General features: G+C 35.2%; 1 protein-coding gene across 20 annotated transcripts in view; it reads left to right on the top strand.

The window, feature by feature from the left end:
* The window catches only part of TANK (TRAF family member associated NFKB activator), an 87,982-nt gene that overhangs the window by 30,170 nt on the left and 33,873 nt on the right, over positions 1–23,939 (top strand). For 13 of the 20 annotated variants that reach the window (XR_014300670.1, XR_014300671.1, XR_014300672.1 and 10 more), the window contains 2 exons: positions 4,427–4,574; positions 23,045–23,153. Coding sequence is in view for 15 of the 20 variants with exons in the window: in XM_082691286.1 (XP_082547412.1) it covers positions 4,427–4,574; positions 23,045–23,153 (257 nt within the window). In the remaining 5 variants the exon portion in view is untranslated. Of the gene's footprint in view, positions 1–4,426; positions 4,575–23,041; positions 23,154–23,939 lie in introns of all 20 variants that reach the window. The other 7 variants (XM_082691276.1, XM_082691277.1, XM_082691289.1 and 4 more) reach the window with 1 other exon arrangement.

The raw sequence follows: 23,939 nt of genomic DNA, 5'->3' as shown, positions 1-23,939 counted from the left end.
AAGGCCTAGTTTATAGTACAGTTTAACAAAATGACTACTACTTTGAAAGCTGGTATCCTATGAGGAAAAGTATATTGCTGTATTTCCCAAGAAATAGCTTCAGTCCTCTGTATTTGTTTGGAAATGCTATATAATCATAAAGTTGAGGGAGATTATATCATTTAGCCCCTTCATTTTAAAAGAAAGGAAAATTGAGGTCTATTGAAGATACAAGATTTATCCTTTATTTCATTCTCACTGCTGCTGCTTTTCAAGTATCATGGGAAGAGCACTAGCGTAATCAGTCATTTCTATAAATAACCATCACTGTTATGCTGAAGAATTGTCTTAGGTTTAAGAATAGCATGATCAGAAAAATGAAGTGGAGCCTGGGTGGCTCAGTTGGTGAAGTGCCTGACTCTTGATTTCTGCTCAGTTTGGTGGCTTAGGTCATGATCTTGGGATCCTGAGATCAAGCCCCATGTGGGGGCTTCTCACTGAGGCACCGAGTCTGCTTGAGATTCTCTCTCTGTGCCCACCCCCATCCATGGCATGCTCTCGGTCTCTCTCAAGTAAATATTTAAAAAAAGAAAGAAGAAGAATCAAGCTGAACAATGCATAAAGAAATGCTTATTATCCTAGCCTTTTTTTTCATGAAGAATGGATATTATCTTAACACTAAAAACATCTTTGTAGCCCTTGGGAACCTGCTGTAGAAAGGATGACTGCTATTTGATAAATAAAAGGAATGGGTGAGATCATTCCTATCCATAATTCAAAACCTAGTGCAAATGTTACCTACTTCTCAAAGCCTTTCCTAAACCTCAGAAATAGATGTGACCACTTTCCCAATTCTGTAGCCTTTGGATACCTCAGAATGTGTGTGTGTGTGTGTATTTTAAATTATAGCTAATGGTGCTTTTGTGAAGATGGGTTTTGTATTAGTTTCGTTCTCATTGTCAGTGGTGCTCAGTACAGGCTTTGTTTGTACTTGGCAGTGTTTTATCAAATGAACATATCCACCGTGGCATCCTGGGAGAATACTTTGCAGTTGCCTTTATTTTATTTTATTTCAAGATTTATTTATTTGACAGACAGCAAGAGAGAACACAATGGGGGGGACGGGGGGGGGGGGGGGGAGGAAGAAGCAGGCTCGATCCCAGGATTCTGTGATCATGACCAGAGCCAAAGGCAAACACTTAACAACTGAGCCACTCAGGCGTCCCTGCAGTTGTCTTTAATAAACTGTTTTTGAATGAAGAATTTCAAAGCTATAGTCCCAGTTCCCTTGCTTATTGCTTTGTAGCTCTAGGCAAGTCATTTAATGCCCCTGAGCCCTTATCCGTCAAATGGGATGTGAATTTAAAAACAAAGAATTGGTGAAAGAACTTTGTAAAAGGAACATAACTCCGAGGTGGTACTCTCTGAAGCTCCTTGCCATACCCCACAAAAGTGCCTTACATGTAACAAGTAAACATAAACTTTATTTTTGCTAATTGATTTGAATAGTAATGGGATCCGTTTTATTAACATCTAAGTTTGGTCCTAGCAGTTGACAAACCTTTGTCGGAGCTGGGAAACTTTGGCAAACCTTTGTTGGAGCTGGGAAACTTTACAAAGGGAAGATAAAGTTATCTCCCTTGCATAGACTACCTCTCCTACCTTAGAACAGTTTAATTACTGACCCAAGGAATTAATGAAAGAGGAAGCAGCCTGCTGCCCAGGGATTTTTTTTTTTTTTTTTTTTTTTTTTTTTTGTGGGTGCTTCCTCCTGGGTTGGGCACACACACAGTAGACCCTGGGAGGAGGCAGAACAGGAACTTGTCCTTCATTTTCCTTCTCACAGGAAACACACTGGGGTGGGGTGATGGGGGAGGAACTACTGCCAGAGGGTCAGATGTGGGTGGGTAGGGACTATCCTGGCTTCAGGGGGATTGCCTTGGGTAGGTGGGAGTGCTTTGCATTCTGCCTGCCCAGATACCTTCTGGGGTATCAGTGACTTAATCTTCTTCTCCAGTGATGGAAGGAAGCCAGCAGATCAGACCGAGAATAAAGATACTACCATGGGAGGCTTTCCTGAAAATGTACTTAGAAGAGTGTTTCCAAGGTTGAGGTTGCCTTAGCTTGGATCTCCTGGGTTTAGGCAATGAGATTTGGGTTTGAGCATGTTTACTATAAATAAAACCATTTCCCTGGAGCCTGGCAAGTTTTGCAGCAGGCATACCAAAATGTAATTGAAATGTGACTGCCTCTTAAATTGTGAAATTAATTTTACACTTAACAAATCCTTTAAAAAAAATAGAGGAACAAGTGGCTTTAAAGTTCAGAGTGTTAATATTTGAAATCTGTCCAATTTAATTAGTTGGGTCCCAGCGACTGTTTCCTTTTTCTCTGGTCAGTGTCACTGATCTAACACCCGATTCTCTTACTGGATGTGAGATAGAAATTAAATGTATCCTTTATTTAGTTGTATTGACCTGAATCATATCTCTCCAGCTTACATTCTTATTTCAGGAAATAGGATGCATCCATGTGGAATTTATTCAGTAACTCTTCTTAGTGACATTTGTGTGATCTAATTCAAGGACCTGAAGTGAAGCATCCACATGATTTACTTGCATATGATGCAGCTATTTTTAGTACTGCATTTACATTTTTAAAAACAAGAATGCACCTTTTTGATGGAACAGACATGCATTTTTTAGACTCTCAGACTCAAGAACTGTTGAACAAAGAAGTTTCTTCGAAATCAAGTCCAAACATCTTTTTTGTATTGGAGAGAAAGAACCTGGGGGTCAGAAAGATTTAGTGGCCCTGTATCAAGGTCACAGAGTCATTCAGTGATAGAACAAAATAAAAAGTTAGATGGGTTTCCAACTCAAGGTCTTACTTGTCTCTGATTTTAAAATATAGGTGTGTTTTATGTTGACATTTTGTGCAGCTTTTTAAGACAGCAATAGGTAAGTTAGCCACATAGTTACTTAAACCTCTCATTTCTGCATTAGCATTTTATACTGTATTACTGTCCTGATAGCTGCCTGTCCTTCATTTCTTTGCCTGCTTGTATGCCTATTTTTAATCTTGCTTATATTTTTATAAGCTGCCTTAAATCCTTTGAATGATAGAAAGTTATACTATTTGTATGCATACACAAGTATGGAATTAGGTAATGATGATTGTACAACATAGTGAATATACAAAAAGGTACAGAAATGTACACTTTAATATGGTGAATTTTATGTCACATGAATTGTATTTTAATGTAAAACACTACAATTTTTTAAAAAGCATTGTGTACCCAAAATGAAAGGACAGATGAAAGATTAGAGACTGTGATTATGAAGGATTTCCAATCATAAAGAAGTGAAATAATTTGGTTCCCCCAAACCCCACATGACTGATAGAGAACTTTATCTATTCTGTGGCTTTCGGAAGATTAAGAGAAAAGTCCTGTGGTGTGGTTTTTACAGCTGGACAGGAAAAATCAGAATCATTACATGGCCCTCTGCTCAGAGCCAAGGAATGTGGTTAGAAATATTATGCAAATTGTGATGATAAAATCAAATTACCTCCACTCTGTAAAGCACCTGTAGTTCAGAAACAGCAGGGAGTTTGGAAAACTAATAGGGAGTGTGGGTAGGACTGAAGGGATGTGATTTTTCTTTTTTAATGTACAATCCAACAGCAACTCTCCCTAGATTTTGTGCTAAAATAAGAGCATTTTCACACATTTTAATTGCTCTGCGATAACAACAGTGTGAACTCCATCCACAAACATTTATTATCTATTTAATTTCACTCTAATTTCAGTGTAGCAAGAATTCACCTTGTAAGTGGGAATAACTGTCCGTTTAGTAAAAAGAAATCCCTTCCCACATTGCTAATCCTGTTGTGCATTTCTATAATAAAATATTAATAACAAATGGCCTTTCATATTTCTCCATTTTAAGGTTGCATTTTTAGATTACTATTTTCAAAGTAGCATCTTGAACTGAAACCCCACTTGCATCTTGAACATCAGTAAAGAATATTAAAAATTGAAGAAGTTAATGTTTCTTAAGATTTCTAATCAGGGGCGCCTGGGTGGCTCAGTGGGTTAAAGCCTCTGCCTTCGGCTCAGGTCATGATCCCAGGGTCCTGGGATTGAGCCAGGCATCGGGCTCTCTGCTCAGCAGGGACCCTGCTTCTCTGTCTCTCTCTGCCTGCCTCTCTGTCTACTTGTGATCTCCTGTCTGTCATATAAATAAATAAAAATATTTTAAAAAAAAAGATTTCCAATCAGGATTTTAGATGAGACTTATTTGCCTTTATAAACCTTTATAGTACTTGGGGCTATAATCTTCATGATAAACTGTATTGAGCTGTCTATAAGATGCATTTTAGAAATGAGATTTGTATAATTTTGTATAATTTAATAGCTAACTAAATTGTTCTTATTATTTTCCAGACCTGTCATTTACTCCATCCTTTATAGTGATGCTACAGAACAGAGAGGAATGGATAAAAATATTGGTGAGCAACTCAATAAAGCTTACGAAGCCTTTCGACAGGCATGTATGGATAGAGATTCTGCAGTGAAAGAACTACAACAAAAGGTATATGGTTTTAGTTTTGAAGGTTCTTATTTGTCTTGGTAAATGGAAATTTGAGAATCTTTTGCAAGTGGAAAATACTGTATTTATTAGAAACTTTCTTGAACTACAATAACTAAAACACAGAGATATAATTTAAGATTTAAGATTCTTATTTGTTGTTTTTTTTTTAAATTGTGACCCAAGGGAAGAGTTCATAAAGAGCATTATCCTCCATAAATAATTTTTTAATTTTCAGTTTCAAAAGAGGGTTAATTAGAGGAAAGTTATTTTTGCATAAATGTAGTTTAGTAGTTCCCAGGCAGATGTCTGTTACTGATCCATGATTAGGTCATCACTGGTCTGCAGCAAAATGAGAAAAATAATGTAGTGAACTTCTCATAATGCTAAAATTCTGTTCTTTATTCTCATACTATACTTCCATACGATCAGATTGTAGGGCAGAATTTTATTAACACTATTGTGAGATGATAATGAAAGTGTTTTTGTTTTCTTGTTTAACGCCACTATTTAGGAGTGTTTTGGGGGTCCCCCGATACCATAAAACATGTCCTGTGTTGGCTAGAGGGACTCATAGGACTTAGTATACAGTAACACTCATAGCTAAGATGTATTACAGTGATGTGATAAGACACAGAGCCAGATCATTAATGTACAACATCAGGCAGACTCTAGAGGGATCCACATGCAGGCCTCCTATGCTCTTTCCGTCCTGTGAGGGTTCACACAGAGTGTACCCTACCTCCAGCTTCAAAAACTTAGTCACACATATACAGTCCTTCTACATAGGGAACTCCATTTGAGACTCAAGAATTTGGGGGGTTTATTAAGAGCTGGTCACATAGATCGCCTGTGTCAACCAAAATTTCAGACTCTCAGATATCCTGTATCAGCCAAAATTTCAGATTCTCAGATATCCTGTATCAGCCAAAATTTCAGATTCTCAGAACGAAAGTAGGTCTTCACCATAAATCTCATGGTATAGTCTAATTAAGCTGGCACAGCAGCCAACTTTATCACTTTTATCAGCTTTAAAACAAGTCAAGTTTCCAGATGCCAGCCAAGGGCCAACCTTGCAATAGTTTCAACAGGCAGTGGAAAGTGGGGATCTTAAATTGATTACCTCATTTAAGAAACAATTTTATTAGCCTTAAAATTCTGAAGTCTAAGAAATACGCTGGCCATGCAATTCTTAGTTTCTTCTATAAATATAGGAACTGCACAATTCTCTTCATCCTTTCTACTTGACACATCTGTAAAACTAGATGTTATATATACTTCCTTGTATTTCTCAAAAATCATTATTATTTGTGATTTTCCTGTTCATTTACAAAAGATTACTTCCAGTTATATGGGTAGACTTATGGACTAGGTCTTCCTTAATGGTACGTAAGAGAAATGGGCATAACAGTAACAGGGAGTTTTCCAAAATTATTGAAGTTTAGAATTTGGATTTCTTTGCCTTTCTAGCTCAGGTATAAGGCATAATCACTTTTTTAAAAACAACATAAAAAAATCCCAACTTTTATTCTTATTTTCCCATTAGGTTCAGTAAGAAACTTCAACAATCTTATACTTGTTCTAGGAAAGTTAAGAAACAGAGTTAGGGAAGAGGAGTACTGAGATATTCTTAGGTTGAAGCAGAAACAGAAATTTCTCTAACTGCTCCTCTGCCTTCACTGGTAAGCAACCAGAAACTTGTGATTTAACCTTTTAACTGCCATGGGAGAAGCCTTTGCTCACATCAGCAATTATCCAAAGGAGGTTAAAGGGGTTTTTTTTGGTTTTTTTTTTTTTGGTTTTTAAGTATTTGTCAAGTACTCAGGAATAGAAGAAAATATGTATATTCTCTTTCTTATATACTAAACTCCAACTGTGCTGATTTATTTAAGAAAAATCAATGTGTGCATGCTGTATACTGGGCCTTTGATGAGGTTTTGAGGATGCTGAAACAAAATATAGTTTACACCCTTAAGGAACTTTCCTTAATAAGGATAAGTTCCAATAAGAAGATAAAAAGGAAGATTCATAGTTATGACCACAGTATACTAAGTGTTAGAGTGGAGATCTGTGGGGAATAACAGATAAACACAAGGAAGAAGTACCTAAATCAGTCTGAGAGAATCAGGTCATAAGCTCACTCTCAAGTCCGATGCTTGTGCTAAGATTAGGAGTTGGGTAGATGAGGAAGAAGAGTCCTGAAAGCAGGGGGATTAGTATATATAATAAAAACACAAAAGTAAGGGAATACATGGGACATTCCACGTACAATAAGGTGATTCTATGGCTCCAACAAGAACAGTAGAGCAGTACAGGAAAAGCAGCTGTGAAGGTAGATTAGGGCCCTATCATGAGGAATATGACTAAGTTGTTCATACTGTGTTCTTATTCAGTCCAAATTTACTGAAGGATTAATATATATGCTTTAAAAAAGTCTTCCTGGCATTGGGACATATATAAATATATATATACTTATATATATATAAAACATGTATAATTATATATAAATATCTATTAATATATATGTTAGTTGGCCTTTGAACAACCATGGGGGTTAGGGGTACTGACCCCCAACATAGAGATCTGCATGTAACTTTTGATTCTCTAAAAACATAACTACTAATAGTCTACTGTTCACCGGAAGCCTTACCAATACATAAACAATTCATTAACACATATTTTGTATGTTATATGTATTATATACCATATTCTTAAAATAAAGTAAGCTACAGAAAAGAAAATGTTACTAAGAAAATTATAAGGAAGAAAAGTACATTTATATAGTAATGTACTGTATTTATTAGAAAAATATCCACATATAAGTGGACCAAGGCTGTTCAAGAGTCAACTGTATATATATTATATATCAGTGTAAAAAAAATAAATGGCACTCATTTCAAGCAGTTAACATGAGAACTTAAGCATTAGGGATGAATTAAGAAAGAGGTCTAAGATTATTTAGGAAATAGAATGGAAACCAGGTGCCACCTGAATGCAGGCCACTTCTGAGTGTGATAACATAGATTCTAGGATGATACCCAGGTAACTAGAATAGAAAACTAGATTGACGGTGGTGCCGATAACTGAAAGAATCAGTAGAGAAGAAGATAGAGATTTATAGATGGGGAAATAAAATGCATAATTAGGTTTTAGTTACGAGGTTTAGTTACCTGTGGAACATGCAACTGAAATTGTCCAATGGATGGTTGCAATACAGATCCAGAAGCCTTTATTACAGCCTTCAAAAAAATAGCATTTCCAGGTTCGAGTGTATAGGGCAAAGGAGTATTTGTAGGGTAAGAGTGTAAGAGGAAGGAAATAAGGCCAACCAGTTGGTTATTGGAGAGTCAAAACTAGGTTAAAGAATTGACTATGAAACAAGAGGAGAAATGCCTATTCCTCTGAGAACTGGAAGGAACAAGAAAAAAATATAGATGTACACAAAGATAAGTTTACAGATTGGAAATGGTGGCAATTAGCAGGATTATCACCTATCATTTATATGTGGAATCTAAAGAAGTCAGACCTATTAAAAACAGTAAAATGGTGATTACCATTAGGAGGTGGGGATAAGTCTGATGGTGTTTAAGGGTATAAACTTATAACAAGTTGTGAATAAGCCATAGACATCTAATGCACAGTATAATAAATATAGACAATAATATTGTGCTATAATTATATAATGTGATAAATTTTGCTACAGAGGCAATCATTACAATATGTAAATGTATCAAAGTACCCACTGTATACCTTAAATGTATACAATGTTACATGTCAAATTTATTCAATAAAAAAAAGAAGGGTTGTAATGTAAGAGACTCTTTTTATTTATATTTATATCTTCTATGAGATACAAGGTGGGGTCATCTGAGTGAAGTTATTTTAGGATATTCTGTGGTAGTAAAGAATTGAAACAATTTCATTTAACAAATGACAGAAGAAAAGTGTTGCATCCAACATTTACCATGAATTTTTGGTGGTATCAATCCATGTTTGTTGGTCATTTTTTTCAGCAGTTTTCTTGGTATAGAAGTAGAATGAGCAGATAGCCAAATCTAGGATTAGGATATTGCAGAGTTAAGATAGAAGCATGGTTAGGTGGCTAGAAAGTGGGTACAAAAGCAATTGAAATTGTGTGCTTTGAAATACAAACTAACATCAGAAAGAAGTTAATCTAGGAGTCTAATAGGCTAAGAACAAAAAGAGGGTTTATGTCTGAGGTCTCCATGAAGAGAGAGAAGAGATACAGAAGGAGTAGAATAATGTGAGAGGTCTATTAGTAATAGACTATTACTAATGAATTTTTGAATTGATGTTTAGGAAATTCATAATGTTGTCATGAAAGTGGATAGCCCGAGTGGGATTGAGAAATTCAAGAAACTCAGAGCACTTCATCTAAAGTGGTGATAAGATTAGGAGTATTTGGAGAGACTGTGTGAAAGGAAGAGCCAAGGGGCACCTGCATAGCTCAGATGGTTAAGCATTTGCCTTGGGCTGGGGTCATGATCTGAGTCCTGGGATCAAGCCCCACATCAGGCTCCCTGCTCAGCAGAGTCTACTTTTACCTCTCCCTCTGACCCTCCTCCCTGCTTGTGCACGCTTGTGTGAGTACTTTCAAATAAGTAAATAAAATAGCTTTTTTTTAAAAAAAGGGAAAAGCCATACTTTTTGAATGTGATAGAATGCTGGTATGTTGTAGGATAAACAGTTCTGAGGAAAGACAGGTATAATTGAATTCCTTGTGGATGGCCTTTTGCTTGAATTTAAAGGACTACTGGTTCAGAAGTAGCAATGATGAGGCAAGATAGTGCTTATCTTTTTGTTCTCCCACTTTCTATACCATCCATTGCCCAAACCCTGTGGTTTGATGTAGACTACTTCATATGAGGGGACTGCAGAGGCATCTGTATCCTCAGAAGACAATGTAATCATCCCCACTTTAAAGCAGTATACCATTTTGAAATTCAGATTTATTAGCCATTACATTCTCTATAGTATAATGAAGTAGGAGTTGTGACAGAAAGTTTTGTACTTTGATCTCATTCATTGTTTTTTTTTTAAATTAACTTTTTTCTAAAATGTTATTCCAGAAAGACCTATATCCTTTTGACATTTCTTGGGATTTTATTTTATGAAACATTTATTGTTTTTTGAATTATAGAATCTGATATGCCAAGTGTAAATCACTAATTTGTTCGAATCTAACTACTCCCAGAAATGAAATTGAACTTTAAAGTAAAACAAGCTAGAATCTTTAGTAGTAAATGATACAGACAAGCTCTCAAACTTACAGTATGAAAATTAGAGCAAAGGCTCTGAGTGGTGATTTTGGTAAAGGAAATTATTACTTGATTTGATTTGGAAAAATTGTTTTAAGGGTGAGTCTGTTTCTGAATTCTTTATTCTGTTTTACTGATCTCTATGTGTCTGTCTCTCTTCCAATACCATTGTCTTCCATTACTTTCATACACACTGTAAATTTTTTTTAAGATTTTACTTATTTATTTTGGGAGTGAAGGGCAGAGGGGAAAGGCAGAGAAAGTCTTTTTTTTTTTTTAAGAGACTTCTATTTATTTATTTTTTAAAATTTTATTTATTTACTTGACAGAGAGAGACATAGCAAGAGAGGGAGCACAAGCAGGGGAGTGGGAGAGGGTGAAGCAGGCTCCCTGTGGAGCAGGAAGCTCGATACAGGGCTCGATCCCAGAACCCTGGGATCATGACTTGAGCCAGAGGCAGACGCTTAACAGCTGAGCCACCCAGGTGCCCCGATGTGGAAATTTTGAATTCAAATGTAAGATTACTCAGGGGAGCTGATCGGCAGGTAGTCATTTAAAAGTTCCGAACAAAGAACGCCTAGTACCCAGTGGCTTCATGGTAAATTCTGCCAAACATTCAAAGAGGAAGTACCAGTAGTCTTTCTCATACTCTTCCAAAAAATTGAACAAGGTGGAACATTTCTTAATGTACTCTATGAGGTCGTCATGACCTTCATACCAAACCCATATACAGACATTGCAAGAAAACTGCAGACTAATTATTTTTTATGAATATCAATACAAAAATCCTCATCAAAATGATAGGAAATTCAACAGCATATTAAAAGGATTATACACCTCACCTTGACCAAGTAAGATTTATTCCTGTAATGCAAAAATGTTTTGGCATAAAAAACTAGTCAGTGGAGTACACCACTTTAACAAAATGAAGGAAGGGGAACCACATGATCATTTCAATTGATACAGAAGAAGCAGTTGACAAAATTCAGACCCTTTTAAAACCTTTTAAAAACACTCAACAAATCAGGAATAGAAGGAAATATTTCAACATTCCTACCCAGAGCAATTAGGCAAGAAGGACAGTATCCAGATTGGAAAGTTATATATAAAATGATGTCTTTGTAGAAAACCTCTTAAAGATTCCATCAAAACCTGTTAGAACGAATAAATTCAGCAGAATTGTAGGATACAAAATCAACACACAAAAATTAGTAGGATTTTCTATACATTAATATTAAACAATCTGAAAAAGAAATTAAGAAAATTCCATTTGCAGTATCATCAAAATAAATAATATACTTTATATAGTATAATTAATATACTTAATATAGTATATATTGATATACTTAATAAACTTAGCGAAGTAGGTAACAGACTTATACACTGAAAATTACAAAACACTGCTGAAAAAAGAAAGACATCAACAAATTGTAGAAAATTCTGTGTTCATGGATTGGATTTTCCTTTCACCAAATACAAAAGTTAACTCAAACCAGAACCTAATGTAAGAGCTAATATTATAAAACTCTTCGAAGAAATAATAGAAAGTTTCTAGACATTAGATTTAGTGGTGATTTCTTATATATGAAAACAAAAGATTAGGCAACAAAAGAAAAATTAGGTAACTGGACATCATCAAAATTAAGGCAGCCAAGGAATGTGAGAAAATATTTGCAAATTATATATCTGATAAGGGATAGATATCTAGAATATATAAAGAAACTCTTACAGCTCAACAGCAACAACAAAACCAGAATTAAAAAAAGGCAAAGTGTGCGAATGAACATTCTCCAAAGAAGTTGTACAGATGACCTGTAAGTATGTGAAGTGATCCTCAGCATTATTAGCCATTGGGGAAATGCAAATCAAAACCACAGTGAGATGCAAGTTCATACCCATTGTATTGGCAAAGATATGGAAAAGTTTGAATTCTTGTACATTGTTGATGGAACTGTAAAATGTTATAGCCACTGTGGGAAATATATGGTATTTCCTCAAAAAAATAAACATAGAATTACCATATGACTCAGCAATTCCACTTCTGGGTATATACCCCCAAAACAAAATGCAGTATATACATACAGGGGAATTTAGTTAGCCTTTAAAAGAAGGAAATTCTGACACATAGTACAGCATGGATGAACCTTAAAGATATTATGCTAAATGAAATAAGACAGTCACAAAATGACATATAGATGTATGATTCTACTTATAAGAGGTACCTAGAGTAGTCAGATCATAGAGCCAGAAAGTGGTAGGGTGGTTTCTAGAGGCTGAGGGAAGGGAACAGAGAGTTAGTGTTTAAAAGGTACAGAGTTGGGCGCCTGGGTGGCTCAGTGGGTTAGGCCGCTGCCTTCGGCTCGGGTCATGATCGTCCTGGGATCGAGTCCCGCATCGGGCTCTTTGCTCAGCAGGGAGCCTGCTTCCCTCTCTCTCTCTCCGCCTGCCTCTCCATCTACTTGTGATTCTCTCTGTCAAATAAATAAATAAAATATTTAAAAAAATAATAATAAATAAAAGGTACAGAGTTTCAGTTGAGGAAGAGGAAGAAGTTCTGGAGATAGTTTGTGGTGATGATTACACAACATTGTGATATACATAATGCCACACACGTAATACTGTGGACACTTAAGATTGGTTAAAATGGCAAATTTTATGTATGTATTTTGCCACAACTTTAAAAAAAAATTTTTGGTACCAAAAAATAAAGAATGGGTGTAGCCTGGATTCTCTTACTAGCTGTTTTATTGCTGTTCATCTTTTTGTAGAAACTCACCAGCCTTTTACAATTTAGTTGTTCATACTCCAAGCCAGTTCTCTCAGTATTTCTATGAGAAAGTACAATTCAAGAACTCAGTTTAAGACTCCTGTTTAAGAAGTCAATGTGCTACATCCATTTAAGAGCCTTCTGTCAAGCAAATGTTTTATATATAAAACATTGTTACTTGGAAGGCTATTAAACGGAATCCCCAGACCTTCACTAATTTTTCCTCATCTGTATCATTGCAGAGGAGTAATGAGTTTTACAAACTGCTCTGGAGAATTATACTGCCTTTTATTTATCCTTAATTACCTCACTTAAATTTCAAAGAATGGTTCCTCATTCTATTATTAGCATCCTGGTATTGATCATCAAGTATATTTACTTTCCCTGAACCCTAAGTAGTTTTTCTTTTTTAGTTCAATACCAAATTTTCCACTGTTGTATCTAGACACTCTTCCCACCATGCCATTAAATTGTATTAGAATCTCTCATTTAAGAACATAACTGTTCCTACCTTTTCCTTCCAGGATAGCCTTTATTCTACTCCATACTGAAATGTCATGTAACCCCAGATAATGCTGATCCAGTTGCATCCTCCTCCTTATTCAATCCCTAAATTTATATTACATCATAAAACAGAAAGGAAAGTTATCATTCACTGAATGAATATATTTTACAAGTTTCACATACTTCGTGTTTAAATCCTCCTAGCTTGGCAAATTTTCAAATGAAGAAACTGAGACTCGGAAATAAGTTAATTTTTTTCAGCCAACATGGCAGAATGTATACTGAAACTAGGTTTATCAGAATCCAGATTTATTTTAGTAATCTAGCTAAATCACAGCCCATTCCAGGTATTCAAACTGTTCTTCCCATTACTGTGAATAACCTATTTCAAGTTCCTCTTTTCTTGGATGAATTCTTACTTTGTGATTTATACACCTCTTAGGAAAGGAGGCTTGAGTATAATGCTTGTTATTAATTTTTCTTTCATTCATCCTATAACTTATGATGTCCCAAGTATATAATAAATGCTAGGGAGTCAAAGATAAATAAAACATAGAACATGAACTTAAAAGGTTCATAATCTGATATCGCTTATTCTATATGTTGCCTAGTTATAAGCATTCATATGTTACCCATGCTAAGAGGACTTCTGATTGCTCCAAAGTAGAGGGATATTTTAATCACAGTAGCCCCTGACATGAACAGCTTTTAAATGCTTACAGAATAAGAGAAGAAACTCTTATATAGTGCTATGGTAGAGTTGGCTTGGTCCTTGAATTAGTTACTGTACAGAATAAGCTGTTAACAAGAGACCAAAAAATACTGTGCTTAGATAAGACAGACGTTTATCCTCTCATGCAGCAGTCCAAAGTTGAGTAGCGAGGGATGATAAGGTAGCTCTACCATCCTTAAACTGTGGTTTCCCTCTCTGGGATTGCAGTGGCCATTCTACTTTGTTAACATTTCCCTGCCAGTGAGAACAGAGAGAAGCATGGAAGAGCAGATAGCTTTCTTTTAAATATGCAGTTCAAAATTTGTATAGGTCACTTCTGTTCACATCCTGTGAACAGAACTTAGACATATGGTCATATGGCTGTAAATATATTCTCAACTGGATGACCATGTGTCCAGGTAAAAGTCTATATTACTGAAAGAAAAAACAAAAGTAGGGCACCTAGGTGGCTCAGTCATTGAGCATTTGCCTTTGGCTCAGGTCATGATCCCAGGGTTCTGAGATTCAACCCCCATTGGGGGGCTCCCTGCTCAGCAGGAAACCTGCTTCTCCCTGTCCCATTCCCCCTGCTTGTGTTCCAAGAAAAAACAAAAATGTATATGGAGGAATAATTAACAGTCTTTGCCACATCTTTTGACTGACTAGGCTAAAGTTGCTGGAGAATATCAAATATCACAGGAGTCCATAATGTGGGCTTAAAATATTTAATCAGCTTTCTTACTTATACCAGGTTGCTTTTCATCTATTTCTGCCACTGTTCTATGGAAAAAACCAAATACATTTAATAAAGAGTTAAGTATCCTTTCTTGATTCTTTGGCCATCTTTTTATGAGAAAGATCAGTAATAAAATAAATAAAACATTTTGAAATTTTAAAACTGGTTGCCATTTAAAATCAGATTACCATATTTATTTTTTTTTAAAGATTTTATTTATTATTTATTTGACAGAGAGAGAAATCACAAGTAGGCGGAGAGTCAGGCAGAGAGAGAGAGAGAAGCAGGCTCCCCGCTGAGCAAAGAGCCCGATGCGGGGCTCGATCCCAGGACACTGAGATCATGACCTGAGCCGAAGGCAGCGGCTTAATCCACTGAGCCACCCAGGCGCCCCCAGATTACCATATTTATAAATGAATTTTCAGAAAACTTCCTACAGCTGATCTCCTGCTTTTCCCAAGATCTTTGCATTATGTAAAAAGAAAATGGGGTGCCAACAGGGTTACCTGGGTGGCTTAGTTGGTTAAGCAGTTGACTCTTGATTTTGCTCAGGTCATGATCTCAGGGTCCTGGGATCAAGCCCTGCATTAGGCTCTGCACTCAGTATGGAGTCTGCTGGCGATTCTCTCTCTCCCTCCTCTGTTCCTCCCTCCACTTATGCACTTTCTTTTTCTCAAAATAAAATCTTTTTTTTTTTTTAAGATTTTATTTATTTATTTGACAGATGGAGATCACAGAGAAGCAGGCAGAGAGAGAGGAGGAAGCAGGCTCCTTGCTGAGCAGAGAGCCTGATGCAGGGCTCAATCCCAGCACCCTGGGATCATGACCTGAGCCGAAGGCAGAGGCTTTAACCCACTGAGCCACCCAGGCGCCCCAAATTAAAATATTTTTTGAAAAAAAATTTTAGAAGGAAATGTGGAATATAACATACTTGTCTCTTCTTGCCAGTTCTTATTTAAAAGTGAAAATTCAGCAATGTCTTGTATACAGAGGTAGAAATCTCTTAATTATAAGATAGTTCAGGTGCTTACAAAGAAAATTCCCTTTTTTTGTACTGCTGAGAAAAGTGAATGATACAGAATATTTAGAGCCATCTCATTTACCAAGAGCCTTACTGACTAACCAATGAGTCTAAGATGAAATCCTCGAATAAGACTAAATTTCACCATGTATTTTTTGTCATAAATTACAGATAAAGATTTTATTTATTTATTTGATACAGAGCATAAGCTGGGGTAAGGAGCAGAGGGGAGGGAAGAAGTAGACTCTCCCACTCAGCAGAGAGCCTAATGCAGGGCTCAATCCCAGGACCCTGCGATCATGGCCTGAGCCAAAGGTAGTCGCTTAACCAACTGAGCCACCCAGGTGTCCCAGATCTAAACATTTGTGTGACAACAAATGTTAAGCCATTAAGGATTGTTTTGTCAGATTGCTTTATCCATAGTCTTGACCCATCTGAAATGTAAAGTGGCAGGGTTATGTTACCTCTAAAAGCTTGTAGAACATGTTTTCTAGGATTGTATGAAGGCATAAAATTCCTTTATTATAGCTTCTATTTTATTTAATAATGCCTTTACTTTCACTTAAGATGTGAGTGGCTTCATTGTTTACCACTCTTCTTTTTTCCTTTCTTTGGTCCCCAAAATTTCTGTATAAAGTGTCCATGGGAATGGAGCTTGTTTTTTTCTACAGAAGCTACTGGTATCAGAATAAAGATGCTTCTGACCATTTCTGACTGAAGTTTTATTTTTTCTATTGTACATCGTCAGTACTTTGCCATAGACTTATTTTCTTCCTATCAAAATTTAAAATATTTGTGTCCTTTGTTCCCGAAATATGTCCTGTCAAAACTTTTAGGCAGGTATGCTAAGATACAAATTCAAGAAGATCCTTTAATAATAGGGAATGTTTAAATTGCGATGTTCATTCAAAGATATTCTGAGCAGCTACTCAGTGTATTGTATCAGGGACTGTTCTAAATACTGAGTCCATAATGATAAGCGTACATGCTCCCTGCTTCATGGAATGGTGGTATATCTAGTAAAACCGAGACTAGTCAAGAAATCTCATAAATGTAAATTATCAAACTCTGATAAGTATTAGGAAGAAAAGTGAACTGCTATTAGAACATCTGTTAGGGACTTGACCTAATCTAGGAAGTCAGAGAAGATAGTCTTTATGAACTGATTTTTGAAAGGGCAGGGTTGGGGTCCTTTGCAGGTATAAGGACGTGTGTTATAAAGCCCCATTGGCCTAGAAGAATTTAAAGTATAAGGGAAATGTGTAATGAGAAGAATTAGGCAAGACTGTGTAGGGTTTTTATAGGCTATATTAAGGATTTTTGGTTCTGTATTTTGAAAGCAGTAGAAAACGGTTAAAGATATTTATGGGGGAAGGATGGGAGGACTGAATGGGTGTTATGATTACCTATGCATTTTGCAAAACACAATGGCTACAGTCCAGAGAATGGATTGGTTGATACATTTAAGGCATGTAGTGTGAGGTTATTGAAGTAGTTAATTAAAGCAAGTTAATTCTTGCATGGTGATAGCTACATTGGAGATTAAAAAAAAGTGGGTAGATTTGAGAGAGATATAAGATTAAAATTGATACTTGGTAATGGATTGACTATAGAACAAGTAGATGTGAAGGATTGTTCCAGCTTTCTTGATAGATAGTAGATATGTGGGTAGATAAATAATGGCGCCATATACAGAGAGGAAATGCGAAGGACTTGATTTTGCAGGGAACTAGGGTGGCAGGGAGAAAGAGAAGTTGGGGAGAGGAGATTATCAGTTCCGAATATGTAAAAGTTGAAATGCTTTCCCAACAACACTTGGCCACATAGATCTAGAAGAGAGACCTAGAAACCTCAGAGAAGAGGTCTGGGTTAGGAGAAATTTGATAGTCTGGTATATAACCTGCCACTTCAGATGAGATGAAGAAAAAAGTATTTAGCAAAAAGAGAATCTTGGTAGAACTGGATATACTTACACCATATGCCATAGTGGTTATTTAGGGACTTGGACTTTGGTGGTCAGGCAAATCTAAATTCAAATCCCAGCTCCACTGCCTACTGAGAAACATTGGTCAAGATACTTTGTACCTCTTTATGTTTCTTTTCTCACCTATGAAATGTGGGAGATAATCTACTCAGATTTAAAGAACTAAAATAAAATAGAACACTCTGATTTTGGTACATAGTAAATGTTCAGTGAAATGACCATATGATGATAATGTATTGTTGAAAATTTTGGTTACGAAATAGTTCAGTTTTTGAAAAGTAAGATACATATATATGTGCACAGAAGTTCTGAGAGGGTACATACCAAAGTGTCAGTAATTAACTCTGAGAAGGAATGGAAGTCACAGTTAAGGAAGAGACTCACTTTTACCTTGTACATGTGTGGGGTTTTGTTGTGGACGTGATGGTAGACATTTTGTTGTTGTTTCGTATTTTCTCAACAAATGTGCTGCTTTTGTAGTTTTTAACAGCCGTTAATTGTTCCTTAATCATTTTTTACTATTTTTTTTCTCTTTGTAAACTTTGAACAACCGGGGACAGCTGGGGTTCTTGGTTTTTTTGCTTGACAAAATGTTTTTGATTCAATGGAGGTACCACAATTCTTTCTCAGAAAAAAACTTCAGAGTCCTAGGTTACAGTGAACTAGAAGAAAGACTGAGAAAACTGGCTTAGAGCATGGGGAGGTTATAATATTATATATATAATATAATGTATATAATATAATATGACATATTATCCATGTTCAGTGGTAATCAAAGCTTTAGTTAATGGATGCATACACTGCATATTATGCTAACAGATATTATATAGATACCTTGCTCATTATTAAAGGAAAGGAACTAACATTTGCAAAAAGCTTATTATGTACCAGATAATTTATACACAACATTTTCTTCGGTTCTTCAGGCAAATACCATTTTCATTTCAGAAAAAAAGAAGCCAAAGCTCAGAGAAACTAAGTAAATTAATCAGAACCAGAACACAAGATCATAAAATAAAAATAGTTTTTCATTCTTTATCATTTGACATGCTGAGAAATTGGTGGCAGCACTGTCATTAAATAGTAGATAATCAGATTGATTATCTGATCTGTCAAATTGCAGTCTAGGTAATTTTTTATGGGACTGGGGACCCTGGGGTTGGGGGGACTATAACTAGGTTATAAGAAACTATAGCAGAGAATGGTTGAAGAATAAGCTGTGTAAACCAGGATCTCTGAGTTGTTAATCCTATACAATCTCTCTCTCTCTCTTTTTTTTTTGACTTAAAATTGAAGTCGATATTTAGTTTACCCAGAGTTTCAAGATAAGGTAGTTTGTGATTGAAGTGTTGCATATTGGGACAGTCGTTGTTTAATTGTCTATCTCATGAACTGTGGAGTTTCCTTGTTGAGAGCATTTATGATAGCCTTCTATAAAGCTTTTGTTCTCTTTGTTAATCTTGGAACAGTCTGAAAGGTTTTAAATTAAGATTCTTTTTTTAACCAATTCAATTTGTTTAATTCCTGTTGTCTTTATACCAGAAGAAAATAGGAAAACAATGGTATTTTTGAGAATATTGAGATTAGTTCTTGAGGATGAAAAGAGATGATGTTTGACCTTTTGTAAGTATCATTGATGATGAGGGGCACTTGAACTTTTGTTCCTCCATCTAGGAAATAAGTGCTTTGAGAAATACAAAAAAATGACAGTTTTCAGTGTCAGCAGTAGGAAAAAAAAAATTCAATTTATAGAACTCTTTTAATATTTATGAAACCCATGAAAACTTGAGCAGCTGTATATCCAAAATTATAGAGAATATGCTGCCTTAGTTTTGAAGATGAATTGAAATTTTCCCTGGATAAAGGGACAGTTCTAAAGATAAGCTTTATTTTGTTTATGACCAGGGAAGGACATGTATGGACAACCATTTTTAATAAATAAAAAATGACTACTGTATTGATCAGCATTGTTTTAAGTTTTGCTTTTGAACACTAAGAAAGACTGCAGAGTACATTATGGCACAAGTACCTAAGTACCTGTTTACCTCTTTAGATGCTGGTAGACCACTTGTTTTGCTAGTCTTTGGAATTGGAAGGCATGTCAAATACACAGAAGCCAGAGTCATCTTGGCCAGATGGTGTTTGATACAGATGGATGGTTAGTTGTCATGCAGATCTCCTAGTTGGTAACTTGTTGCTGCCATCTGACTCAAAGAATCATTCACACACACTGGCTGTCAAAAGCATCTTCTCTTCTGTCTGTTTTAGCTGTCATGTCTGTGCTCTGTACAGAAGTGTTGACAAGACATTGCTGTTGTACATTTTCAATGTGGTTGTTAGTGATTTTTCTGTTTTGTGAGGTCTTTGATAGGGCTGCAATCTACTTGGTTTGTAATTGTATTGTTTTTTTAAAAATACTGTGACAATACGATTATCTGACCTTTAAAAAGGACCTTTCAAGTTGTAAGTTTATTCAGATCTGTTCAGTGAACAAAAGCATTTAATAAAAAGAAAAAACCTTACTGTTTCAGTTTATATATATATATATATATATGTATATATATATATATATACACATATATAAAACAAATTTATTTCTGCTCTTTCCCAGTTTGATACAATATCTTCTTTTGAACTTTCCCTCATAACCTTGTGGTCAAAATCTTTATACTATTTTCTAAATATGTATTTTCTTTTCTTGAATTGGTACTTTTTTGCTAATGATGTAAGCTTCCCTTTTTTCCAAAAAGAAAACCAAAAAATCAAAAAACTTTCGATATTGCCTGTCTTTTGTGCCCATTTTTCAAACTTAATTTCCTTTTGTCTTATTCACCTACTGACCTGTCTCCATTTCTCCTGTTTCCTTTATAAAATATAAGCAAAGCTTTTTCTCCATTCTTTCAGGTAACTTCTGAAGTCATGTCTATTTCTCTGATACTTAACAACTTAATTAACAACTTATTGTCTATTTATTCCACTAGTATTTACTGAGCATCTCATTTGCCAGCCACTGTGCTGTATTCTAGAGGTACCAGAAGAAAATAGCCTCTACCCTTGAAGAGGTCATAGTCTAAAGCAAAATCAGAAATATAATTAGACTAGAATACTATAATTGCTATAATGTAAGTATGTGTAAAAAGCAGTTAGAAAACAAAGACCATTGCTATTCTTTCCCCCCCACTGAACTTCCAGAATATCAAGTTTGCTGGAGTTTATAAAGTACTTTATTAAGTAGTTTAAGACATAGTTCAAAACTTCAACTTTTTTCTCAGCCATTGAATACATTTTCAGCGTTATTCATTTACTACACTATTTTATATGTAGGTGTGCTAAAATATGTTTCTAAGCCAGAGACTAAAAGATGAATATTACCTGGTAGAGCCTTTTGAGTTGGTTCCAAAAGAAAATACAAGTCCTTTGGTTTTCCATGAAGGTGGGGGAAAAAAACACATAGTAGAAGGAGAATGAGCTGAGGTTTGAGTAACTTACACACTTATTCTGGGCCTGTGATTGCTAAGTTTTCTGTACTGGTTACTTAGTGTTTGGATGGTAAAATATTTTTACCTATCGAAATGTAGTTAAAGAATGGGCAATTATTGGTCAGTGTTTATGAAGAACTTTGAGTTCTTTGGAGAAAGTTGTAAATACGCAGAAGTAGATTCTGAAGAAGTAATATCAGCATGTTTGCTGATTCCTCAGCCTGGTGGTTCTGTGTAGCCCAGGTAAATTTAAGCTATTACAGAATTTGCTATAGACCTTTAAATCCTTTCAGTCAACCTGCTCACTCTAGGGTTTTGATTATAAAGTTATATAGGAATAAGATGTCTTGTTGTAAGAGGCATGGCCCTAGTATTTAAGGTTTTGTTCTGAGACTCATAATCACAGGTCATATGGCCCAGATGGACACACAACATACATTCTTCTATTTATAAAAATAAAATTAGACTTCTTTTTCTTTCTAACTTGGATTCTTTATTTCCTTCTTTTTTTCCATCAAGCATGTACTATATACATAGTACAAGGATGTACTTACTATGTATAAGTTACTTTGCAGAGTTCTGTGGGGGGTATCAAGTTATATAACACTACTCTCGGGAAACATGCAAAGAAACAAACCACTTGAGTTACTTAGCAGCTCTGTCAGTTATTCTTGTTTGAAGTGTATAACTATAATATTTCACCCTTTATTTGGGAAAATGTGGTATTTTGCTTTAATTTCGTAAGCTAATTTATTTTGGGAAACTAGGAACAGCTGTGTAATTTATAAAGAACTTTTAAGCTTATTGGTCTCTGAAAATAATAATTTCACTAATCTTGAACTTTGATAAAAATTGAATTCAAAATCAAATATTTTTTTAAGATTTTATTTATTTATTTAAGAGAGTGAGAGAGCACAAGCAGGGAGAGCCCCAGAGGGAGATGGAGAAATAGGCTCCCTGCTGAGCTGAGCAGGTAGCCCAATGCAGGCCTCCATCCCAGGACCCTGGGATCATGACCTGTGCTAAAGGCAGATACCTAGCCAACTGAGCCACTCAGGTGCCCCTCAAAATCAAGTATTTAGTATCTACTAAAGAACATTCTGAGATTGTTAGGACCCTATTTTACATCTAGGGAATTTACAGTTTAGTCATTGTTGCACAAATGATAAAAATTGATAAAGAATTCTCTATTCTTGGTTGGTAATATATTTTTAAGACTTGTACTAATTTGGTAATTGTAATACAACATTTTAATATTTGCTCAAAGGTTTGTTAACGTCTGTTATTCTCCAATGCAAACTGCTATCTTCTTTCATTGCTTAATTCTCACAACCACTGCAATAATACAGCAAGACAAAAGGGTTAAAAATATAAGGGAAACTATGATTTTAAGATATCCAATAAGGATTAACCACATATTCTCTTGACTTCATAAAACTTAATCTGAGAAAAGAAGTTTCTGATCAATATAATTTCATAATTTGTACTTACTCCTTTGATTTTCATAGGGTCTCAGTTATGCTACTTCCTTTGTGGTTTTAAACTCTACATACAAATTCAAAACTGTTTATTTAAAAGCAATGAAACCTTAACATTTTTTAAGTTAATAGGTATTTTTATAGAATAATATAGCATTCATTTTGTCATTTATGCTTTTTTGTTGTTGTCATCAAGGACTGAATTCTAAATTACAATTTTTATCGTAACCGAAGAACCAAGAAACCATACATTGAACTATTAACTGAAATTTCTTTAATTAAGATGATTTTTTAAATTTTACAGTGTTTTAAGGGTTTTTAATTAGTGATGTTTATAATGACTATTAATACACTGTTGGAGCCAGTTTTTAGTTCACAGATAATGTGCTCAATACCTGGGAATGGTAGTAGGGCAACTCATATCTATATGTATTTAATTATTAATGGACAGTAAATGTATGTACATACATATCTGTCAGTAAATATCAGGCTAACTGGTTTTTATGTCAGCAGACTGAGAACTATGAGCAGAGAATACGTGAGCAACAGGAACAGCTGTCACTTCAACAAACTATTATTGACAAGCTAAAATCACAGTTATTTCTTGTGAATTCCAGTCAAGGTATGTTCATATTAATTTTTTATGTATTTTTTGAACCTCTTGAAAAGAAAAGTGGAAATCAAGTTTTTCTTTTTTATTTCTCCATTGTTTCTCAGTAATTCTGATATTTTAATAACTTTGGTGCAGTTACATATTTTTATTTAAGAAATGGATACTTGCAGGTTATGGGGAAATGAACATTCACCTATAATATATTATAGAACTTTAAGTTGATGAAACCTCCTAGAAGACCAGTAAATAGGAAAACTTTCTTAGATATCTGTACCCTTTTTTTTTAAGTTTTTTTGTTTTTGTTTTTGTTTAATTTATTTATTTGACAGAGAGAGAGAGCACAGGAACACAAGCAGGGGGAGTGGGAGAGGGAGAAGCAGGCTTCCCATGGAGCAGAGAGCCCAACATGGGGCTTGATCTCAGACCCTGGGATCATGACCTGAGCCAAAGGCAGACACTTAATGACTAAGCTACCCAGAAGCCCTGATTGTGCCTTTTAAATGAAAAATTCAAGTCCTAAAAATATGTCATAGAAAATACTTGTTCAAGAACTCAAAGACATGTATATAAGGATGCTTATAACAATAAAATTTCTAATAATGGAAAAGTAGAAATAAAGAAGTGGTCAACAATTAAATTAGTCACATAACGAACAGCTATGTAGCCATGAAAAAGTGATGATAATAGATGTTAACTTACTAACATAAGGCATATTCATAATATATAGAAGAATGAACAAAGCAGGATAAAAAATATATATAATTTTATGTGTGCAAAAAATTCTTATTTGAATTT

The sequence above is a fragment of the Mustela nivalis genome (genome assembly GCF_964662115.1).
Source record: "Mustela nivalis genome assembly, chromosome: 11".
Classification (NCBI taxonomy): Eukaryota; Metazoa; Chordata; class Mammalia; order Carnivora; family Mustelidae; genus Mustela; species Mustela nivalis.
Note: the sequence above shows the minus strand (reverse complement) of the source record. Positions and strands in the feature narration are given on the sequence as shown.